Consider the following 12,990-nt stretch of genomic DNA (forward strand, 5'->3'; position numbering starts at 1 on the left):
ATTCATAGATTCTTAAACGAGATGTATAATGCTTTTTTAAAAAAGTGTTGTTGAGATTTAATTCATATACCATTCAGTTCAGTGGTTTTTTGTATATTTATGGAGTTGTACAACTATCACAACATTAAATTTTAGAGCATTTTTATCACCTTCCCCCAAACCCCATACCCATTAGCAGTCAATTCCTTTTCCTCCCTTCTCTCTGCTAGCCTTTGGTAACTACTAATCTACTCTCCGTCTATAGATTTACTTGTACTAGACATTTCATACAAATGGAATCAAATAATATATGGCCTTTTGTGACTGACTTCTTTGACTTGGCACAGTGTTTTTCAAGGTTCATTCATGTTGGAGCATGTATCAGTACTTCATCCCATTTTCTGGCTGTGTAATATTCCACTGTACGATATACTACATTTTATTTGTTCTTCAGTTGAAGGGCATTTTGGTTATTCTCACTTTTGGCAATTATGAATAATGCTGCTTCATGTACACTTTTGTGGACATGTGTTTTTATATCTCTTGCGTGTGTACCTAGGTGTGGAATTGCTGGGTCATTTGGTAACTCTCTGTTTAAGCTTTTGAGAAACTACCAGACCAAACTGGCTGTCCCATTTTACATTCCCACCAGCAGTGTATGAGGATTTTCTGCACCATCACCAATGCTTCTTACCTTGTGTATAGCCATCCTAGTGAATCATAATGATTTTTAATCCTTTTAAAATTTGTGTTCTGAACTAGAACTTGCTGCCTCTGTCTCTGATCACATATCCTTTCTTTTCTTTCTTTCTTTTTTTTTTTTTTAACACATGGTTTAGGAAGAACAGTTAGAAGCTATATTGTCAGCAGCAATCCAGACAAGTTCTCTGGGACTTTTGACTGGATGTATCAAAAGGTGGATAACAGAAGGTAAGATTATGATTTTTACCAATTAAAAACTACTTTCGTATTTTTAAAACTATCAATTCACTGTTTTGCGGGGGGTTAAGTTAAACTTTATTTTGAGATAATTGTAGGTTCATGTGCAGTTGTAAGACATTTACAGTGTACCTTTACCCCCATGAATGATAAGATCTGGCAAGTCTCTAATATTATATCACACCCAGGACCTCTCTTGTTGCCCTTTCATAGCCATGCCTACTACCCCCGGCCGCCACCCCCTTCCTAATGCCTGGCACCCATTCATTTATTGTCTATTTCTGTAATTCTGTCATTTCAAAAATGTTCATAAATGGAATCCTACAGTACGTAACCTTTTAGGATTGGCTCTTTTTCACTCAGAAGTTTTCTGGGGATTCATTCAAGTTGTGTGTATTACTCTCTTTATAAACACACACTTCACACACACACATTGTTTTTGTTCTGACCATTTGAGAATAAGTTGAAGGCATCATGCTTCTTTACTGAAATACTTCGATATATTCCTTCTAAGAACAAGAATATTCACTTAAAAAAACACTTTTTAGTTATAAAAATCAAGAAAGCTAATATTGATGCATGCTGTTGTCTAATCTGTAGACCTTATTGGAATCTCACTAATTGTCCTAATGTCCTTTGTAACATTTTTAGGGAGGGGGAATTCAGAATCCAATCCAGAATGTATTTTGTATTTAGTTTTCAGGTCTTTTTAAATCTCTCTTAATCTTGTATAATTCTTAAGCCATTGTCTTTGAAGAAAGTTACATTTTTAAAGAATATGGGCAGTATTATTTTGTAGCCTGCCTATCAGTTTGTGTTTGTTGATCTTTCCTCATGATTAGATTCACATTTTACAGTTTTACAGCAGTGTTATGTAAATTGATGTGCTCCCTGAAGTGATACCCTGAAGGTACATGTTACCAGTTTGTCTCCATTAATGTTGATGTTAAGGGCGCTCTCTTGGTTAGGGTGGTTTCTGTCAAGTTTCTCCACTGAAAAGTTTCTAATTTTTTTTTTTGTAATTAATAATCATTCTCTATTTTTCCCTTTCATATTTACAAATAAGAACAACCAAATTCTGCTGCTAATTTGCGCTTTGTTCTTGAATGGACATGGAATAAAGCGGTTCTCACAAAAGAGGAATTTGACAGACTATGTAAGTAGTATATTAAAAAACTAATCTTGGGTTATGTTTTGAGTATATAGCAATAATAATTTTTAATCATTTTGAAGTTGCAAACTCTTTAAAGAAGTCCCAGAAGGAAACTTATTTCTTTTTACATTAGCGTGACAGGGTTTTTCAACAGATCGTTTATTTTTTTTTGTTTATTTTTTTATTTTTTAAATGAGCATGTGTTAGCTTTAATAAAACAATAAAAATATCCCACATTGAAAAATGTCAACTTCATATTACTTATTCATGTAATCCTTTGCAATCATCATGGATAATTTGAGATGGACTCTCCTTAAATTCAGCAGATCATTTAAATTGGCAGCATGTTAGGTATGTCCACAATAGCAAGTTTCAGAATTATAGCTTAATTATCTTTTGATCTTAGACATTTAATTTATAAAATATGTTAATGATGGAATAAAGAGAATATGCCAGTTAACTTTTGAGCTTTATTCATTTTCCATTTAAAATATTTATGAAGCTAAATAGCAGGGCAAAAACTCAATCACCTGTCTTCTACTAACAGATGTCATTAGTCATTATCTAGTCTTGTTTATTAGTGAATTGTACACTTTGAGTTTTCTTGTATTCTGTGAATATTAGCCCATTATGCCCAACTAGTGCAAAAATAATGTTAAAGGTAAATATATGATTGCCCTGTACATGAAAGTAAAATTTAAGTTTATTTAGAAGTATATATGTATTTGTTATTAGTATTATTATGTCATGATGAATGAACAAATTGGACTTATTTAAAAAGTTATTCTTAGTAGAGGATTTTTAAACCAACAAAATTTGATAGGAGTACATGGAGTTCTGTATAGTATTTTTAGGGTGTACTTAAATGAAATTGTAAACATGAAATAAGTAATTTTAAATATTTCAGTAATCATTGTACATTTGAAGTGTGGAACACCTGATAATTCAGAATCAGGGTGAAAAAAATATTTTTTTGAGAGGAAAATGTTTTCAGGGCTGATTACGTACGTTATGTAAAAAAAAATTCAACTTGGGAATTCCCTGGTGGTCCAGTGGTTAGGACTCAGTGCTTTCACTGTGGGGGCCTGAGTTTGATCCCTGGTCAGGGAACTAAAATCCCCCAAGCCATGTGGCTTGGCCAAAAAAAAAAATTCGACTCAGTTCATAAATTGTATGCTTTTATTATGCTTTGAGCATAATGTGGTGTTTCAGGGTTGAACTTGGTAGCTCAGCCATTTTTATTACTGCTTTGAGCTTTATTACTGTTGTTATTATTTTTTTTAACTAAGAATAATTGAAATACAAAGTATAATAGTTTTTTAAATGTATTGGAAGTAAAGCAAATGATTTGAGGAGGTATTCAGAATTAAGGTATTTGTTTTCTGGTCAAATCACACATAATTATTAATGTAATTAAATCTTATCTAAAACAGTGTAACCAATAGCTGCTAAAATAGCTTCTCCCAAAAGTGCATTTGTAAACTCAACCTTGAGTTTGAAATGAGAGGACAACCGAGTCTACAGTGCATTCATTGTAGAAAGCATGCAATTATATTGTAATAGGTCTCTATCTGAGTCTTAATTTCATTGTCTCACTTTTGAAGACTGGCGCTGAAAGAAAGAGTTCTTATCAAATAATAATCACAAAACAACATAATACATAAAAGGTCTGATATAAAAGATTTATTTGAAGGAGAAGCATTTAATGAATATAACTGATTTCTAGTGAATCTGAAGTTGAATCTATATCACTTTCCTCTGTGCTCACCTATTGCTTACCTCATTCTACATTTTTATTTTATTATTATTTTTAATTATTATTATTTTTTGGCTGCAGTGGGTCTTCGTCGTTGCGCACAGACCTTCTCTAGTTGTGGCGAGTGGGGGCTACTCTTCGTTGCAGTGCGCGGGCTTCTCGTTGCAGTGGCTTCTCTTGTGGAGCACGGGCTCTAGGCGCGTGGGCTTCAGTAGTTGTGGCTTGCGGGCTTCAGTAGTTGTGGCTTGCGGGCTTTACAGCGCAGGCTCAGTTGTGGCACACGGGCTTAGTTGCTCCGTGGCATGTGGGATCTTCCCGGACCAGGGCTCGAGCCCTGTCCCGTGCATTAGCAGGCGGATTCTTAACCACTGCGCCACCAGGGAAGTCTCATTCTACATTTTTAAAAAATAAAAATTTGTATTTGTATCTGCCTTTCTAGATTCCTTGAGGGTATTTGTCATTTGAAGCTTGTCTTTGTAGATCTCATATAGAATAATTCTCTGGTTAATAGGAATTTGATATGTTTTGCATTTGTGACTTTAGTTAATTCAGATGTACTGTGTCAAAACTAATCTTACATTTTATCCTTGAAAGGTGCGCCATTATTTGATGGTTCGTGTCGTTTCATCGATCCACAAACTATACAGTCTCTCCAGCAGTGCCATTTACTTCTTAGCAACCTTAATATAGTCTTAAGCTGTTTTGCAGCTGAGGCCCAAGAGATCACCGAGAGAGGTGTGCTATTTGTCTTATATAAATGAGTGTTTCATTGACTTTTACTTCTTGACTTCGAGAAAGAATACATTTCCTATGTATTAGATGGATTACTGGGCAAACAGGCCATCATTTCTCAAATGCTGGGATTTTTTTTTTTTTTTTTAATGAAAAGCTACAGAATGTTATTAGATGTGCCATGAGCTGATGATTAAATAAGGTTGGGAAATTTGGGGATTAAGGATTGTTAAGATAGTGTACTAATGGTAGAATTTCAGATTTTTTAATTATATGTAAGTTTTTATTCATAGAGTTGGTCATTGTAATTTTTCTCCTCTGTTTTGCCATTTAAACAAAATAGCCAGTTTCGTCTAAAGGCCTGGTTTGAACAACCTGTATGATGATACTGTACTAGTTTGTTTTAATGTAAAAATCTGACTACTGAAATTAGGTAAATGGAAGTATAGCTAATATAGAAGCATACGTACCTAAAGTGTCTATTTTAGTCAATGAGTTAGTTTAGCATTTTGGAGATTATTTGTTCAAGCTAAGTTTGTTTAAAAATACATACATATTGCTTAAAATCACCAAGTAATTAATTACTTTTTTTGAAAACTATTGAGTGCCTTGATTTTTCATTTGTGGTTGATAAATTGAAAGCTAACAACAGATTTTAACTCTTTGCAGGTCTTATGGATTTAAGCAATAAGTATATGGTTACCCAGCTCATCTGTCAATATGCACAAGTGGTTCTTTGGTTCTCTCATTCTGGGCTTTTACCAGAGGGCTTAGGTAAAATATTTACCTAATCTATAAATATTAACATTGGAACATTCTTAAATCTTTATAATTTTGTTGTTCTGTTGTAGGATTCCTTTCTTATACCACCTCACTTATGTTTTCTTGTATTCTTCTTTTCTTACATTCTTCCCTTCTTTGTACCTTCAGTGCTTCATCCCATGCCTGATACACATGTGTTCCATACATGTTTATTGGGTTAAAAGGAAAGAATATTTGCTGAAACATGGCTTCTGAAGATGGGTTCAATGATATCACTGGCTATAATTTAGATCCATAGAACTATGAATTTTATAATCTAATTTGTCCATCTTTTTCTCTTAAGTGTTCTTTTAATATGGTTATTAACCAGTATTACTAGCCATCAGTTAAATACTCTCTTTATCTAATAACTCATCTAATACCAAGAATTAGAGAATTTGACTTACTATATTTGTTTAGAACAAAAGTATCCAACTTCTCGCATTTCCAGGATACACAGACTTAGAAGTGCTTCTGCCATTGTGCATACTTACTGTTGATCTTATTCTTTCATAATTCTCTTAGAGTTTTACTTGAACTTGCTTGCTTTTAAATTATCATTTGTGCCTAAGGGAGTAAAATCATTTTCTAGGATAGCTTTTCCATGGTTTTAAGCCAGCTTCCTTTTGTTACAAGACTTTTATGGGAGACTCAGTTTTCTCATTTGTGCATCTATTAATAAAGGTGTGCAGTGTTCTTTTATTACTTTAAGAAGCCTGCAAATTGAACAACATTACAAAATTATAGTAAAATATCATTGTATGTAACTTTAAGTATTTGGGGGATATTTTGGAAATATTACTAGCTTTTCTTCTAACTCTTAAAAAACATCTAGATGATGCTGTGCAGTTGTCAAGGTTATGCTACAACTACCCTGTAATTCAGAACTACTACACCAGTCGTCGACAGAAGTGTGAGCGTTCATCAAGGTATAGTACATCCAGAACCTTCAAAAACTATTTTAGAAGTTACTTGTGTAAGAAGTTAAAGCTTTCTCAGAACAGAATTCATCATGTTATAAAACGATTAAATGGGTGGAATTCTCAGTAAAGTATATGAATTTGTCACCAGCATTACTATTTTAGTTGTAATGTTTGCCTTGACCTAATGGTTACACCTTTATTTTAGAACTTGAGAATAGCTGTTTATTATTTCCTAAATAAAATTATTTACCACATGATTGATTTATTGGAGGAGATTCTATAATTTAAGCATGTATTTTTCCTGAGAATTCTTACACAGAAAAAGACTAGAAGCAACTGTTTATTAAAGCATAAAATATATATCACGTTAGTTATTTTACATTATTTTTCCATTACCATTTGCATTTCAGCACTTCAACCACTTTTTTCTTTATTTCCTTTATTTCTCTTTTCTTTAAATACATACTCCCCCCTTCCCTTTAAATACATATGTAGTTGGTTCCTTTGAAATAAATATATAGAAGTAATAGAAGAAAAAAGAGGAGTGTTTAGAGCCTTGGCTCTACCTTGGGATTATAAATAGCCTTCTTCTACGGGTTGGAATGACAGAATTGTAGAGCAGCTTAGAACCTTTAGAGCAGTGATTCACAAACCTTGGTTCTGGGTTTGTTGTGTCAGACTCACTTGGAAATCTGTATAAGGCTGCGCATAGCAAGTTGGGAGGTCCAGTACTTTAGAGTAACTGATCTACGATAGTGAGCATTGGCTTGGGAGATTTATTAGGCATATTGAAAATTTCTAGATCTGTTATTTCCAAAGTGTATGTCCTTGAGCAGGTTGGCTAAGCTTTCTAATCGTATTTGTCACATAAATTATAAAGTTAATATAAAGATGAAATAAAATATTATATGCAAGGTACCTCTTACAGTGCCTTACTCCTAAGAAAATTTCATTCAATAATTAGTAACTGCTTCTGCTGTTATTAATCTTAGATGAGGAAACAGACAAGGTCCATATCTGCTTACCCCTTTGTAGGTGCTCAGTAATATATATTATCAGGGAATTAATGAGGTTAAAAGACTAGTCCAAGTGATGAAACTGAAAATATTGACATTGAACTACAGTATTATTTTCTTTATACTGAGCTGCCATGCTCTTTGGTAATCTCAAGATGGTAAAAAGTAAGCCTCAGGCATTTTGCTGGCTAGACCACATTCTTCCCTGGAATCTGACCTTCACTGACTGACTTGCTGATGACCAAACTTGAAGCTTCTTCAGGGTTTATCTGACTAACTTTCCTTGATGTCTGGATTTCTCATGATGGGATCCTGTCCTCGAATCTCTTCTGCCTTTGATAGTTGAGATCATTACTTTTAAGAGTTTGGTGCTTTTTGTTTTGATAATAATAATTTAACACTAATGCTAAATATCCTTAATGTTGTCCTTATTGCAGAGGGAAGTGGAACCCTGATTGCTTGATGATTGATGGAATGGTTTCTCAGTTAGGAGATCGAGTAGAGAAGTTGTGGAAACGGGATGAAGGAGGCACAGGAAAATATCCTCCTACTAGTCTACATGTAGGTTTGCAATAACATGATATCATTTTTTAGTCTCCAAAGTTGGGCGGGACTTTTCATACCTGGCACGGGCTTGGGAAAGCAAGGAGCATAGATGGACGAATATATACAATGCACTAAATTTTTTTTTAATAGGCATTACTTGACATATACCTACTAGACAACGTTACCGAAGCAAGCAAGCATTCTGTTGTATCCTTTAAAATTTTATCAAATAATTCATGTATTACCAAAATCATTCAGTGTCAGACTAGTGGGAACCTTATGCATCTCATCCAATCTCAATTTCACATTTGGATTTGTCTTAAAAGAAAGATTCTTAATCCAGGACCTGTTGGTTGGGTTCAGATGGTCTATGGTTAACCTTGAATCTATGCAAAATTTTGTTTTAAGTTTATTTTCCTAGGGATAGGGTTCATGGCTTTTATCAGACTCTCAAATGTGTCCAAGACACTCCCAAACAAAGTTAAGGACATCTGCTCTAAAACATTGCTAGCAAGTGGTCATTCTCTGAGGTTAATTCATGTGCTGAATATGAATGCATTATAAGTTAGCTTAAATTACTTAGGCATTGTGTTTGAGCCTTGTGGTCTCTTAAGATTTTTGTACTAATGTCAGTTTCTTAGTCAAAATGTGTAGTTTTATTAATAATTTATAACATAAGTGATGTGTTTGCTTAAAGGCTGCCAGGTTTTGCTGGATAACTGGAATTTCGTGTATAGCTTTCTTAAATTTGCCAAGCTACTAACTTCATGAAGAAAGTATGCTTTAGATCATCTCCTTTGTGGTGGTACTTGCTATTGAGAATGAATGAAGTCGGTTGTGCGATTGGCTGTACCCGTGTTTAATAAAACTATACTTCTGTAGCTGGACATCCATAATGGCTTTCTGAACACCTAAAGAAGTGTCTTAAGCCTTTTTTCTGATATCTTCTGTTGCTACCTATTGCAAATATATATGTAGGAGTTTTTCTTTTTGTTTATTGTCCTTAATCCTCTTTTTTAAAGACTATTTATTTGCTACTTGATATTATGTATTCCTTTCCAAACAAAACGGATACTTCCATTGAATCATTTCCCACTGCCTTTGCCATTTCTTGGGGCCAGGTTAAACTTATTCAAGGGTTTTGGCTGATAGATCATAATGACTATGAGGTAAGTCTGTATTTCACTTATAATGTAAGCTTTTGTAAATTATTAGAATTTTAGAAAAAATACATAACTGGATTTAAATTTGATATTAAAGATATGACACCTACTTCCAGAGGTAATTTAAGGATTCAGTTTAATCAGTACCTTCACCAAGCACCATCTTAGGCAGTACAAAGATAAAATAGTTTAGAACCCCAGGTTCCTTACTGTCTAAGGAAGGAAGGAAACAAATAAATAATTACTAATAGTGCAAATATAGTGATTGATATGTTAGAGATATGGTTGGGTGTTGGGTGAACTAGAGAAGGCAGAATTTGGCACTGATGTATGAAACTGGTGATGGAAAGATTCTATATACTAGCTTAAAAAGGTCTCAAAAGTATGAGGCTTTTGGTAAGGCTTTTATCTAAAATAAAATATATCAATATCATAGATTAAAGTAGGTATTTTCAGATATATTTAAATTGGTTTTATCTTGGTTTATGTAGGTTTAGTATGTTGCCTTTTTTTTTTTTTCTAAAAGCAAAGCATTATATTTGTATTTACCAATTTTTATGTCATTTTTGCAGAGTGGTTTGGATCTTCTGTTTCACCCAGCTACTGTAAAACCTGTGTCATGGCAACATTCAAAGATTATTGAAGCCTTCATGGGTCAGGGTGAGCACAGACAAGCCCTCAGATATATTCAAGCAATGAAGCCAACAGTGTCCAGTGGTAGTGATGTTATCCTTCACCTCACTGTTTTGCTCTTTAATAGGTAAGTACCTATTTTGAAAGTACAGTCAAACTCTTGTTCATGTGTTAATAAAGTGGAATTGATGAAATAGACAGTAGCAATGTATATTTTGATTTGGTTGCCTTACACAGTATTCTTATGTTATTCATCTTTTCATCATTAAGAAAAATGTAAAGCACCTTTTATCTAAAATAAGATGAAGAAAAGAAGTGCCTTGAGTAAAAGGGGAAATCAAACTGAGGTTTAAAAATTGTATTTGTTTCTACCTGGCAATATTGACAGTCTCCTGCGTGGACAGTTGAAGTTTGATTATGCTGAAAAACAGCCAGAAATATGTTGAGTTGATAAATTATGCTCTTTGAGGGTGTATTCCAGTGATGGTACTCTGATATTTTTGTTAGTCTTGGTTGCTTGGGTGTTGCAATTCTTTGATTTTTCTTGTTGCATTATAGCAATACACTGTTGCTATAATAATTATATTTGTCATGTATATAATAAATGACAAGTTAAATGGCATGATTGGAAATATAGTAATCTGGTTTTGGGGTTTTCTTAATACCTAGTTAATTGGGAAACTCGTTTGGGGCTGAAATTTCTTAGATTGTAACTATTTTTTTCAACTTGTATTTTTTTTTTTCAATCTTACTGGTTGGGTCATTTTTTATATTTTTAAAAATTGGTCACTTTACTCATCCCAAATTGTCATTTATGAACCATACAGCACTTCAGTGTCAGCACTCTGAAAGTTGTTTTCTTTGTTCTCTTTGGTTAAACAGGATGTATTTCTGAGGAGAGAGGGTTGAATCTTTCCGTTTCAGACAGATTTGCAGTTTAATAATAGACTCGTTAGACATATTGAAACTTACAGTGTCCTCAGAAGTAATGAACTAAGAAGTACTTGTTGAAATAATTTTGGTTAGCAAAAGTATTTGACTAAGCCGAATAAATTAAGAATGAATATAAGAACAAAAATTTAAAGAAGCTAAAGGAGATAAATGTTTAATAAATGGGTTAAGAGTTCTAGTACTTGGTAGGCAAGTAGCATGCACATTTTTTTCAGTTGCATGTAAGCTTCTCACTTTTAAGTGACTTTAAAGAGGTGGTACTTGCACACTAATGCTTTTACATCAGAAAAGCAGATGTTGGAACATTGAGGGGAAAAAACTTTGAAAGGTTGGTGGTTTTTCCTCTTTTTCATTCCGTTGTCCTTTGATTCATCCAGAGTATGTTTCTCTGTTTTGCTAGATTCTCATTTCCTCTCCCTTAGCCATAGCAAACATTATGTAATAATGTTTATAATAATACAAACTTTATATAGTGTAATTTCAAAACCTTATTTCTCAAGTACAATAAAGCCTCAGTTATCTAGTCCCCAGAACACTAGCATTATTAAGTGTCCTTTACAGTAAGTGCAGGAGTGAAAACAAAGGACCACTCAAAATGCCATTTGTGAGATAGCATGTTTTCAGATTCAGTAAATGTTTAAGATAATTACTGGTTCTATAACTGGAGAATGACTCGAATGTTAGAGAGGCAGAAGACAACTCTTAAGATAAGTAACAGTGGGGGTTTTTTTGGTTTGTTTTTGTTTTTAAGTTGAGGTATAGTTGACATACGGTATTATATTAGTTTCAAGTGTACAACATAATGGTTTGAATTTGTATGTATTATAAAATGATCACCACAATAGGTCTAGTTAATATCTGTCACCATACATAGTTATAGAATTTTTTTTCTTGTGATGAGAACTTTAAAGATTTACTTTTAAATATGCAACTTTTAAATATGCAATACAGTATTATTTACCGTGACTTATTTATTTTATAACTGGAAGTTTGTACCTTTTGACACTTCATCCATTTCACCCACTCCCCACCCCCCTCCTCTGGTAACCACAAATCTGATCTCTTTTTTCATGAGTTTTTGATAGATTCCACATTGAAGTGAGGTTATATGGTATTTGTCTTTCTCTGTCTGACTTAGCATAATACCCTCAAGATCCATCTGTGTTGTCCAAATGGCAAGATTTCATCCTTTTTTGTTGTTTTTATTGAAAGTAAGAAAACAATGTAGGAAGAGGCTGCTTTAGTTTTTGAACTGATACTTGTGCAGAAAGGCAGCCATGTTTCATTGCTCAGGAGGTCATGCAGCTACATACATATTCTGCCCTCCACTTTTATTAGAAAGAAGTAAATGACAAGAAAACAAGCTGATTTTTAGGGACTTAATTCAAGAAAGCAAAGTTCTGAGGTATGTCCCATGTTTAGCACATAATCACCTAATTTCCCCAAATGCCTACATCTCTAGTCCCAACAGAATGATTAACCACAGTGTGCTTGAAACATGGAAAAAATCTAAGCTTGGGAAGTTTGAACTAAAAGTAAGTCAGGCTACACAGCGGTCTTGCTAACATCCATATGCCATGATTGCATAGCAATAGTTAAAGTAGCTGAAAAAATTTTGATACTTCAACTATCAGAATACTAACCCTCTCCCCAAACTCACCACATGCTAGATAAGTGAGGTGTTGTTTGGTTTTCCAGCTATTGTTTGAATTTATATTAATGATGATATTATTTATTAATCTATATCTTTAAAAAAATAACAATACTGTAATAGCTGCTGATGGTAGCAAAGATGTTAAGAGCACAATCTTTGGACGCAAATAGATCTGAATTTATACCTGAATTCTGCTACATTCTAAAATATGATCAAAAGCAGTTAAATTATCCTTTCCGAGCCCAGGTTTCCTCATGGGTTAATAATGACCAGCTTGCAACATTTCGAGGGTTAAATTTTGCAAGCACTATTATAGTTGCAGGTAGTAAGTCATTAGTAAACGGTGGTAGATTGAATTTTTTTAAAGTTAACCGTCACTGCCATCATTTATTTAACTTTGCAGCCTGACTCCTGACTCTAGCCTCTACCACTTCTTTTTTTTTTTTTTTTTTGCGGTACGTGGGCCTCTCACTGTTGTTGCCTCTCCCGTTGCGGAGCACAGGCTCTGGATGCGCAGGCTCAGCGGCCATGGCCCACGGGCCCAGCCGCTCCGCAGCACATAGGATCCTCCCAGACCGGGGCACGAACCCGCGTCCCCTGCATCGGCAGGCGGACTGTCAACCGCTGCGCCACCAGGGAAACCCTACCACTTCTTTATTAAGATCAACTTTCTTTAAAACCATTATGATGGTAGCTTTCCAGTTGTATGAGCTTTATTTATAGACATACCATCACAATTATGGC

General features: G+C 34.1%; 1 protein-coding gene across 4 annotated transcripts in view; it reads left to right on the forward strand.

Moving 5' to 3' along the window:
- Positions 1-12,990, forward strand: part of AHCTF1 (AT-hook containing transcription factor 1) — an 83,978-nt gene that overhangs the window by 38,513 nt on the left and 32,475 nt on the right. For all 4 annotated transcript variants that reach the window (XM_027122385.1, XM_027122386.1, XM_027122387.1 and 1 more), the window contains exons 13-21: positions 819-909; positions 1,985-2,074; positions 4,422-4,562; positions 5,229-5,333; positions 6,196-6,289; positions 7,737-7,860; positions 7,996-8,052; positions 8,868-9,014; positions 9,581-9,768. In XM_027122385.1, the coding sequence (XP_026978186.1) occupies positions 819-909; positions 1,985-2,074; positions 4,422-4,562; positions 5,229-5,333; positions 6,196-6,289; positions 7,737-7,860; positions 7,996-8,052; positions 8,868-9,014; positions 9,581-9,768 (1,037 nt within the window). The remainder of the gene's footprint in view (positions 1-818; positions 910-1,984; positions 2,075-4,421; positions 4,563-5,228; positions 5,334-6,195; positions 6,290-7,736; positions 7,861-7,995; positions 8,053-8,867; positions 9,015-9,580; positions 9,769-12,990) is intronic.

This window comes from Aethalodelphis obliquidens, unplaced genomic scaffold (assembly GCF_003676395.1).
Source record: "Aethalodelphis obliquidens isolate GAN/ISIS:26980383/991018 unplaced genomic scaffold, ASM367639v1 scaffold24, whole genome shotgun sequence".
NCBI classification, from domain to species: Eukaryota; Metazoa; Chordata; class Mammalia; order Artiodactyla; family Delphinidae; genus Aethalodelphis; species Aethalodelphis obliquidens.